The sequence below is a fragment of the Tenrec ecaudatus genome, chromosome X (assembly GCF_050624435.1).
Source record: "Tenrec ecaudatus isolate mTenEca1 chromosome X, mTenEca1.hap1, whole genome shotgun sequence".
NCBI classification, from domain to species: domain Eukaryota; kingdom Metazoa; phylum Chordata; class Mammalia; order Afrosoricida; family Tenrecidae; genus Tenrec; species Tenrec ecaudatus.
The window spans coordinates 15,191,115-15,203,241 of NC_134548.1; the positions used below are offsets into that span (position 1 = coordinate 15,191,115).

Sequence of the window (12,127 nt, forward strand, 5' to 3'; positions counted from 1 at the left end):
CATGGTTGGGATCACTCAAGAAATTAGTTAAAAGTATATAAATAATACTTTATATGACAGCTACATAGTCTCATATAGTAATCGTATTATATGTAATTGTCATTGGAACCGTGGAGGCAGCTTTTCTAGGATTGAGGTCCATATCTATCACTTGCATGCTGTGCCCCATGTTCCTCTTTTGTAGATGAAGATAATAATATTTACTTTATATAATAGCTTGAATATTACATATGTATATGTTTATATATATAAACATGTAAAGAGCATAGATGGATTAAAAGAATGGCTGCAACAATGGGCTAAAAATAGCAATGATTATGAGGCTGGTACAGGATGAGGCAGCATTTTATTCTGTTATATACAGAATCACTATGGGTCTGAACCAACTCCACAACAACAAATAACATATAAGAGTGCCTGGCACATAGTAAGCATTCAATAAGTATGTACTTTCATCATTATCCATATCATTGTGACACCAGTATAAAGATGTAGTTTGGGGTTCAACTTGGGCAGGGGTTGCTGAATTTTCAAGTATAAGATGAAATTATCCAAGGAAAGAAAAAGGGTAGACCAGGGAGATGGAATGGAGAACATAAACATTGAAATCTTTAATTAGATTTATGAAGATACTCTGCATTTCTAGTTTTCAAGCATAAATGGGACTGAGTTATTCTTAAATTTCTAACCAAATCCAAATGAGAAAAATGACCACTGCTGAACAACATGGAAAGCAGACATTATTACACCTAAATTGAACTAAATTAAACTTCCTATCAACCAAACGTCTTTCAACTACATCCCCCCAAAATTTGGGTGTATACAAGTTAGAAAACATTTTAAAATGACCAAATATCATGGCCTACTTTATAGGGGTTTTGTTTTTTAGTTCTTAATGGCAACCTATGATAACTAGATCATGAAATAATGTGTTCTGTTCCTATTTACTAATATCATAGCTTCCACACATACCAACTCTGTTTAAAAAAAGATAGAAACTGTTTCCAGAGAACTTTGATTAATGGCGTTGCTAGCAATTCAGTGATAAGGAGTTAAAAAGTATGTCCATCATTCCCTGTGTCCGATTTCCATTACCACAATAAAGCTGTGCATTATACAACTACAACACCTCAGTGGCATATATTAATAAACCAAAACCTAAACTGACTGTTGGTGAGTAAAATATAACTCATAGCGACCCTATAGGATAGGGTAGAACTGCCCCATATGGTTTCCAAGGTTGTCAATCTTTATAGAAGCAGACTACCACCTCTTCCTCCAGTGGTGCCACTAGTGGGTTTGAACCACTAACCTTAGCACAGTTAGCAGCCTAGTGCTTGTAACCACAGTGCTACCAAGCCTCCTGCATATAATAATAAATCACAAGTCTATAGATTATCTGAACATATCTGCTCAATTTGGCAGGCTTACCTGGATATCCTACTGTCTGGGGATCTACAATGGTCTTGAGTAGGATCACTTGGTTCTGCTGCACATGGTCTCTGACTCTCAGTAGGCTAGCCTGGACATCACAGTTCCAAGACAAGAGAGCATGAAAGTATGCAAGGCTTCATGAAGCCTAATCTTAGAACTGGTACATGTTATTCCCACCACATTCTTTGGGCCAGCACAAGTTACAAGCCCTGCTCAGATTCATGGGGAGAGAAAAGAAACACTTGATGAAGGTCACTTCAAAATCACTTTTGAAAGAACCTGGCTAGAGGCCGGGATAAAGAACTGAGTTCATCCTTGACATTAATCTACTACATCTCCTTTCATATTTCTCCACCTGAATTGGCTAACCTTCTGTTTGAAATCTCTGTTTTTTAGACAAACCAGCAAGAAGGACTCAGGGTGTCTGCCCCCTCAAATGAGTAACACAGGCAAGACATTCTGTGAAAATGCCTCTGTGAGAGACCCTTTGAGTATATCTATATATCTACCTGTGGTTTATCATTAGACTTTATCTGTTTTGTTACCACAAAAAAAGAAAATCATGTCAGAAATTTTGTTTTTATGTGAATAGGGAAATCAGTTACAGATAAGTTAAAACCTCTGAGGTGTTTAACGGGGAAAATTGGATAACTGTTGCAGTTTGATTTTCTGTAGATCCTGCAAATATCAGCAGGCGTTTGAGCCAAATGAAACCCATTGCTATGTTTTCAGCTCTATTTGTAGAAACCCGCGATGTAAGAGTGGGCAATAATTTTTGAATCAGAGCTTCAGTTTTCTTTGTACTTTTCCTTCTCCTCCCCACTAACTACGGTATCAGTGCTTTGGGAAAATGTCAATATAGCAAGGGACGATGGCATCCTATGTGAATGCACCTCCTGGTGTCAGAACCCACCATTTCTCATAGTTGTGTTTGGATTAGCTTGATGTTCTTAACATTTAACACAGTCCTGTGTCACAAGATCTTGAAGATACTTGTTAACTTTAAGTTTGGGAACATTGATTTTTCTCCCTTTATTTCCCTTTCCAGAATTAGTGACTCGAATTTTTTGTAATGACCTTCAGGAGAAGGATAGAGAGGATTACGTGAAGATGATAAATGTCCCAGAGTCCTATACTGGGCCACGACTGCAATTTCCCCTCACATTTACAGATATTGATTTACTTATTGAAGGCTTCAAGCAACAAAAGGCAAGTAGGAGCAGATACTGCTCTGATTTTTATATATAGTTAAGTGCTCAAAGACTATCTGTTTAATGAATGAGTGAAGATAATTATAGCAGCAAAGTTTCACAGTGAGAGCTGCCATCTGCTTTGCTTTGATCATTAAACAGAAGTCTCCTCTTGATCATTTCCTCTTTTATTTCCTTCCTTCTCCCTTCCTTCCTTCCTTCTTTCTCTGAGATATAGTATATATACCATAAAATTCACTATTCTGAAATATATCATTCTATCGTATATTTTCAAGGTTGAGTAGCTATCACCACGATCTAACTGTGAAACATTTCGTGATCCCAAAAGAAAACCCTTAGCCATTAATTGTCCCTTCTTTATTCCCTCCCTCGCCCCTACAGCATCGGGCAACCACAAATCTACTTTCTATCTCTAAATATTTCTAAATATTTTCTTCTGGACATTCCCTGTAAGTAGAGTTATATAGTATGTGGCCTTTTGTGTCTAGATTCTTTAACTTGGCATAATGTTTTCCAGGTTCATTCACATTGCCACATATATAAATACTTCATTACTTTTTATCATTGAATAATAGTCCATTGTATGGATGGACCACATTTTGCTCAAGGGATTGTATATTTAGACATCTGTTTTCATATTTAGATGTAGTTATGTGAATGTATATATTCTTGCAAATGAATAGAATTTTCTTTTGGTAAGTGTGTTAGTCTGGGTACTCTAGAGAAACAAACCCACAGAAACTCATTTGTAAGAGAGTTTTGTGTAAAGGCTAAGTGTGCATCAAGAAAACATCGCAACCCAGTGCTGCCTAAGCCCACAAGTCCAGCATTAACCCATATGTCCAACACCAATCCACAAAGTCCTCCTCCATCCCACAAAACAGATGCAATGATGCTGACTGCAGGAGGAAAGCCGAGTCAATGAATATATAAACATCTCGGCACTGGCAAGGGTCTCCACACGGGTGCTCTAGCACCCAGGGCTGCATCGGGGTAGGTCTTTGTGTCTTCTCCTCGGGAGTGTCTTGCAGGAAGTGAGCCTTGCCAGTTAAAGAAGGGAATTGGCTAAGGCAGCTGCACCCTGGTCCAACCATCAGAAAGCAAGAGACCCGAGAACTAGAAAGGCGAGGCTCACCGAGCCATTTATCCCTCCACCCTTCAATTAACCCATGTGTTTATTGGTCAGGTTGGCACAATTAACTAATTCAGTAAGATGTTGAAGGCATTTTTTTTAAAAACTAATCATTTTATTGGGGGTCTCTTACAAATCTTGTGACAATACATCATTCAATTGTATTAAGGATGCTCATACATATGCCATCAACATTTTCAAAACATTTTTTTTCTACTTGAACCCTTGGTATCAACTCCTCTTTTTTCCCTTCCCTCCCCCAACCTCCCAACCTCGTGAATCCTTGATCAATTATATTCTACCCTGGTTGAATTGTCCTTTCCTTGTAACCCTTCTGTGGGTGATATCCAATTGTCTACAGATGGCCTTTGGGGCTCCCCTCCAACCCCCCTTATTCACCTGGATATAATTGTTTGTTTGGGGATCATTTTGATACCTGATCCCATGGCCACCTCATGATGACACAGGGTAGTTTGCTTTCATGTGGGCTTATTTGCTTCTCTGCTAGATGGCTACTTGTTTAACTTTAAACCTTTAAGACGCCCAACACTATATCTTTTAATAGCAGGGCACCATCCATTTCCTTCACTACATTTACTTATGTACCCATTTTGTTTTCAGTGATCATGTCTGGAAGGTGAGTATCAAAGAGTGCCAGGTTATTAGAACAAAGTGTTCTTGTGTTTAGGGAGACCCAAAATCCATCTGCTATCTTAACATATAGATATATATGTACATTGGCCTCTATCCCTTTCATTATAAATTAATATATTTACATATATACATAAATATAGCTGTACCTCTATAAATATCTTTTGCCTCCTACTTCTTTCCTCTATTTTCTTCCACCTTCCTCCTGTCCCACTGTCATGGTCATCTTCCATTGGCTCTCAGTGATTTCTCTTGGATACATTGCACTTGATCAAACCCCGCCAGGTCTCTTCACCATCACTTTTAGAACTCTTGTTGTTCCCTCATCCCTGAGTTTGTTGGCTCACAGCTGTTCCCCCTCTCCACCCTATCCTCTCCCATGTCCTCCTGGGACTGCCAGTCCCATTGTTTGTCCTGCCTATCTTATATAAATAGACATAGGGCAAATAAAAAAAGCACACACCAAAAAAACAATAGGTAGTTTCAGGTCTGTCTGCTGACCCTTATGAGTATTTTCCAGTCAGGTTTGATGAGGTGCCAAGCTCTGTCCCCCTAATCAGAAGTCTATTTTCAAGATTCCTGGGGGCTTGGTTACTTTGCTCCCCTTGCTACCCTGTTGCATTCCCTTCTAGTTTCACCCCACTATGCATGGGGCAGACCAGGCACACTTACTACACAGTGTCTCCAGTGCTGTCCCTGTAGTGCTATGGGTCAGTGAGGGAATGTCATGTCTAGTGGTGGGGCCGGCCCTAAGGTCCTCTCTGTGCATTGGCTACTCTAAGAAGGTATGTCATCCTCTGGGCTTGGTGGGCTATGCTGAGGTTCTCGCTCTCTCTCTTTCCCTCTTAGTTCACACTTGTGTGATCTGGACAGACATGCCACTCTCTCCAGGCTATATCTTCAGTGCTATCCTCTGTATTACATTCTTCTGGTGAGGGGTCAACATAGCTTGGCTTGGGTCCAGCCCCGTCATCCTCTCTGTTAGTTTGTTGCTCCCTGCCAGTATGTTGCCCTCAAGACTGGGCACTTCAGGATGTCATCTGGTCCCTCTCTCACTTGCTGAAGGAATTCTTTACAGTGTTCATAGGAACAGGGATTGGGGGACTGAATTCTGGAGAAGAGTGAAATATATTTTCCATTGTTATAAAAAAATTTTTACTGTTGAAATATTTATTTCCACTAAAAAGTTTTTTTCATTTAAAAACTAAATGTTTTAAAAAAGAAATATCCTTTAAAGTTCTATTTTCTTCAACATTTTTAATGTGAACATATTTGTTATTTTTCATCTAATATATTTAGAAATGTAGACATCAGCATCTGGGTTAATTATTTTGAGTATTTAATATCATAGTTGTAAAAACAGAAATTATAACTCAATTGAAATATTGCCTGATAAGCAAGAATTAATATTAGCAAAGAGATTTTAGCCAATCTAAACAGGACTGAGAAAAGCTATTTAATCACAGAAATTTTCTGTTGTTGTGATATATTCTCAATGAATATTTGTTCTTTGAATATCTTTCCCAAACAAAATGGCATCTTCAAGCAGTAATTGCTTTGATTAGTACTACAAAGGAATGAGAAAAACTACAATAAGTTAAGATGACATAAAGTCGGCATTGAGAATCAATATATTTAATGTGCAAATTGAACTACAGCACTGTACAAAAGTGTTTTGTTTATTTCTTTAAAATGTGGCTAAAGGAAAGTTCACATTCAAGTTTTGATTGGGCTGAGGATTAGATTGTTTTCTGGGGAAAATACTTAGCAGTCCATTAGGTATTAGAGAGGAAATAGGAGCCTTTCCCCACTTAATCATCACTCAAGGGCCCTTTTCTTTCCTCGCATTGTTTCAAATTCTGTTTACTGTCTTTTAAAAAATTAATGACTTAATAACGAAAATTCTCAAATCTTAAATCAGATGTTCCATCTACCCCTACATCCATTCCCAGAGCAGTATCTGGACCATATATAGAGATGACTGACTCCTCTCTCAGTCTTCAGTAATTTAAATTAGTGCTGTCTAAGAGAAAACATTTCTATTAGAAATATATATGTGAGTCATATGTATAATTTTAAACTTTCTAGTAGTTATATTGAAAAGATTAAAAGAAACAAGTGAAATGATCAAAACCACTATTTCAATATGAAATCCTATTCAAAATTATTATCGAGACATTCTACCTTCTTTCTTTGGATACTGAGGTCTTTCAAATCTATTGCACGCTTTGTACTCACAGCATATCCTGCTTTGGACTAGCCTCATTTCAAGTGTTCAGTAGTCTCATGTGGTTGGACAGTGCAAGTCAAAAAGAGTCCTGACCCCTCACATGGTAGCAACACCTGTTAAATCCATGTGATAATTACATGAGTACTTGCTGTAGCATTTTTCTTATTTTGATTACATATTTGGATAATTTATCATTAGAAAAAGTGAGATGGACACGCTAGCTTTAAGAAAAGTCTGTATGTAAGAGGCTCAGAGTAAATCTGTACAAAACAATGATCTCATCTACAATCATAACTGGAGGAGCAATGAGATGAATAGTCATAAGTAGGAGATAATACAAAAGTTTTATGTGGGTGTGGAATGATTTCTTGTGAGACTTTTAGATAAATGTCCTTGTTGGTCTGTGAATTCCCAAGTCTGTATATCAAATGTTGGAGCCATACCTGGATGCCTGACTTAGGCCTTCCTTGGGAACTTGTCTGGTTGCCTTGTGAGATCGCCAAGCCAAGCAACACCTAGTTTCCATCTTAGGTGGCAAACTAATATAAGGCAAATACCTCCTAGAAAGACTGCACTTCTCTTTCATTCTGTTTTCTTTCCCTTTTTTCTTTCTTGGATCCAGGTTTCCTTAGGATAATCTGTCTCTTCTCTTGGGATGTCAGATCAAGAGCAATCATAACTGTTATTGTAGCTTGATAGCATCAATTAAGAACAAGAAAATCTCTGTATCCTAGGAATCATTCCTTCATTAATTCTCCCATTTATTTTATGTATCTTTTGAGGGGCTGAGATATGTCAGAAACTGTGCTAGAATAATCTCTTTGAGAATGGTTTAGAAATTATCCTGAAATACAGCTACTGAAATGTACCCTTATGTTCTACTGTTACAATTTTCTCCAAAATCATATCTTTCTTCCCAGTTCATCATATTTATTTCTTCTGCCTCCCCCTCATAGATACTTCATGCTCATTATGTCCTAGCGGTGCTATTTGAAGCCAAGAAAGTCTTGATGCAGATGCCGAATGTCTCCCATATAAAAACCTTTCCCACCAGAGAGATAACAGTCTGTGGTAAGTGTCAGAGCTACATGGTCAAATCAATACCTAGGAGCCTGTTGGTCCTACATCATTTGATGACTTGAAAACTATAAAAGTAAACTATATTAAGGAAAAAGTGTTGATTGAGTTATGTACAATGATAATACTGTTCCCCATCTTTATTTTACGTACCAGCTGGCAGGAATTAATTATGTGGGAAATTAAAGCATTCGTGGATTTGTATAAAGGCAGACAGCATTTTAATATGGAAAACCCCATGGGTGGAATAAGTATTCTCTGCCCTCCCTCTAGCTCTCATTATCTTGGTTCCATGTTGCTCTTTCTAGCAGAGTCTCTGTATACCACTTAGGCAGGGAAGAGAAAAGCACAAGACAGTGTGGGGATTAAACTCCTCTCTGCCCTTGGCTGTTGTTTTAGATTTTTCCAACTGGTCTCTGCAGCTTTTAGAAGAATGGTAATGTCCCAGAAATCTGTTCCTTGTTCTTCTAAATAACAAGATTTGAGATTTTGTTATCATATAGGCCAGCCTGGCAGGATATTGCTTCAAGAAACAGCACACATTGAAATTCATCACAGTTGGTACTCAGCATGCTTGCAACTGTCTGAGAAGGGGTTGTGTGGAAGGAACAGCAACCCCGTTAGCTTCTATTTAAGCCTTTAGGTTACAAAGCAACAATTGTTATTTTCCAAGTCAATTTTTAGCAGGCATCTTTCTTACTCTGACAGGTAGAGGTGGATTTGACACTCTAATTAAACCATTACCATTTCTAGCATCTGATCGTGGTGCCCGGCACTTGATGTCAGAATATATGTTCTGTGATATCCTCTGACCTGGCCTTTCAAAGAAAGTCTTTGATGGTTCAATTCCAACTTAATCAGGCCACCATATCTCTGCCCAGAACATGATGTAGCTCAGCAGTGGGAACTTTTTATTCAAAGTGCTTATCAGATCTTGTACCATTTGCTGGTCGGTTTGTCTTACTGTGGTGTTTGAGTGCTGCCGTGATACTGGAAGCTATGTCACTGTTATTTCAAACAGCAATAGAGTCACCCTAAGTGAACAAGTTTCAGCAAAGCATCCAGACTAAGAACAGACTGTGAAGAAGTGTCCCCTTTGGGGAAATTAGGCACTGAAAATCTCATGAATAACACCCGAACATTGTCAGAGATAGTGCAGAAAATGAACCCCTCAGGTCAGAAGGCACTCAAAATATGACTTTGAAAGATCTGACTTCTCAAAATAGGGTTTGACCATAATGACATGGATGAGTAAAACCTTTGGGACCTTCATTTGCTGATAGGGAACAGTTCAAAATGAGAAGAAACAATGGCACACGTCTATTAATAATTGGAGCTTGGAATTTACAATGTTTGAATCTAGGAAAATTGGACATCATCAAACATGAAATGAAGTGCATAAAAAAGCAAAAATAGTCTGGGTGTTAGTGAGCTGAAATGAACCAGTATTGGTCATTTTGAATCAGAAAATCATATGGTTTACTATGTGGGGAATCACAGATTCAAGAGGAATGGCATTGCATTCATCACCAAAAAAGACATCTCAAGATCTACCTTGAAGTACAATGCTGTCTGTGATAGGAGTATATCTATCAACATATAAGGAAATCCAGTCAATACACCTATTATTCAAATTTATGTACCAACCACTAAAGCTAATAATGAAGAAGTTAAAGAATTCTACTAAAGTCTTTAGTCTCAAATAATTCAAACATGCAATCAAGATGCATTGGTAATTATTGGCTATTGGAATGCAAAGCTGGAGACAAAGAGGAAGGAACAGTAGTTGGAAAGTATGGCCTTGGTGATAAAAAATAAAGTGGGAGATGACATGATAGAATTTTGCACAACTAATGATTTCTTTCTTACAAATATGTTTTTATAGCAAGACAAATGACTATATACATAGACTTCTCTAGATGAAATACACAGAAATCAAATTTACTGCATCTGTGTGAAGAGACAATGGGGAAGTACTATATCATCAGCGAAAATAGTATAATCAAAAATATATACTTGATTGATAAATAAAAATAAACTTTGATTTTTATTTCCTTATATTTAGAGAGTGAGAGCATATTTAAGCAATGCGATTTGTGTATTAAAATAACTTTATATGAAGGGGCCTAAAATCTTTGTGAAAAGAAAGAGTAAAAGATAATTGAATTTTTCCATGAAATTTTTGAAGCCCCTTCAAATGCTCTTAATCTTAATAGTAAAGTCATATTTTATAAATAATCATTAGTGGTATAAGATTTTCATTTTTTGTTATACCATTGTAATCAGAAGGGTCTCATGTGTATATCTTGTTAATCTTGGCTGTTGGGTTTGAAAGAACCTGAGGGAAAGTATTTCTAAATTAAGTTATATTTGGTAATTTAGTTAGATACAGAGAGAAAAAATTTATAAGCAGATCTTATATTACCTAGAAACAGTTGTTCAAGGAGGGTTTTTAATGTTCACTCTTGTTTTTAATTAATAGCCTCATGTGTTCATATGCCTTCCCTTAGTTGACTGAATTTTATAAAATCATGCTTTCATTGTTATCTCCTGTAGCTGCCTCATCAAAACAATGAGACATCTACTTGGAATTTTTAAATTCTTGAAACTACTCCTGGAGCATCTTTTTTTTTCAGTTGTCCACAGGTTAACTTTATTTTTTAATTATTATTATTTTACATTTTATTAGGGGCTCATACAATTCTTATCACAATCCATACATATACATACATCAATTGTATAAAGCACATCCATACATTCCCCGCCCCAATCATTCTCAAAGCATTGCTCTCCACTTAAGCCCTTTGCATCAGGTCCTCTTTTTTTTCCCCCTCCCTCCCCGCTCCCCCCTTCCTCATGTGCCCTTGGTAATTTATACATCGTTATTTTGTCATATCTTGCCCTATCCGGAGTCTCCCTTCCCCCCCTTCTCTGCCGTCCCTCTCCCAGGGAGGAGGTCACATGTGGATCCTTGTAATCAGTTCCCCCTTTCCAACCCACTCTCCCTCTACTCTCCCAGCATCGCCCCTCACACCCTTGGTCCTGAAGGTATCATCCACCCTGGATTCCCTGTGCCTCCAGCCCTCATATGTACCAGTGTACAACCTCTGCCTTATCCAGCCCTACAAGGTAGAATTCAGATCATGGTAGTTGGGGGGAGGAAGCATCCAGGATCTGGGGGAAAGCTGTGTTCTTCATCGGTACTTCCTCGCACACTGATTGACCCATCTCTTCTCCTAAACCCCTCTATGAGGGGATCTCCATTGGCCGACACTTGGGCCTTGGGTCTCCACTCTGCATTTCCCCCCTCATTCAATATGGTATATATATATATATATATATATATACATACATACACACACACATATATATATACATATACACACATATCTTTTTTTTTTGCATGATGCCTTATACCTCATCCCTTTGGCACCTCGTGATCGCATTGGCTGGTGTGCTTCTTCCATGTGGGCTTTTTTGCTTCTGAGCTAGATGGCCGCTTGTTCACCTTCAAGCCTTTAAGACCCCAGACACTACCTCTTTTGATAGCCGGGCACCATCAGCTTTCTTCACCACATTTGCTTATGCACCCATTTGTCTTCAGCGATCCTATCATGGAGGTGTGCAGCCAATGATATGATTTTTTGTTCTTTGATGCCTGATAACTGATCCCTTCGGGACCACTCGATCACACAGGCTGGTGTGTTCTTCCATGTGGACTTTGTTGCTTCTGAGCTAGATGGACGCTTGTTTATCTTCAAGCCTTTAAGACCCCAGACATTATCTCTTTTGATAGCCAGGCACCATCAGCTTTCTTCACCACATTTACTTGTTTACCCACTTTGGCTTCAGCAGATGTGTCGGGAGAGTGAGCATCATAGAGTTCCAATTTAATAAAAGAAAGTATTCATGCATTGAGGGAGTGTTTGAGTAGAGGCCCAAGGTCCTTCCGCCACCTTAATACTTAACCTATAAATATAGACACATAGATCTATTTCCCCATCCTCCTATATATATTTGCATGTACATGTCTTTGTCTAGACTGGAGCATCTTTTTAAAACATGGCTTTAAACGGTTTCACATTTAGCAATGAAAGACATTTTTATTGAGTATCACCTATTTCCCAGGTGCTGTGATAGGCATTTGGACATTTAATGGTGACTGAAACATATTCATTGAGCTGCTAATGGCAAGGTCAGCAGTTTGAAACCACTAGTCATTCTGAGGGAGAAAGATGAGGCCATATGCTCCTGATAAGGTCTCAAAACCGACAGGGGCAGTTCTACTTACAGGGTTGCTAGAAGACAGAGTCATCTCTGTGACCCTGAGATTTGGAAAATAGATATTGCTGCTGAGCTGCTAGAGATTACAGGATAGGTAGTGCAGACTAA

At 38.2% G+C, this 12,127-nt stretch overlaps 1 protein-coding gene across 1 annotated transcript in view; it reads left to right on the forward strand.

The window, feature by feature from the left end:
- The window catches only part of PPEF1 (protein phosphatase with EF-hand domain 1), a 145,389-nt gene that overhangs the window by 72,692 nt on the left and 60,570 nt on the right, over nucleotides 1-12,127 (forward strand). The window contains exons 6-7 of the mRNA XM_075538575.1: nucleotides 2,483-2,643; nucleotides 7,615-7,729. Of these exons, the coding sequence (XP_075394690.1) occupies nucleotides 2,483-2,643; nucleotides 7,615-7,729 (276 nt within the window). The remainder of the gene's footprint in view (nucleotides 1-2,482; nucleotides 2,644-7,614; nucleotides 7,730-12,127) is intronic.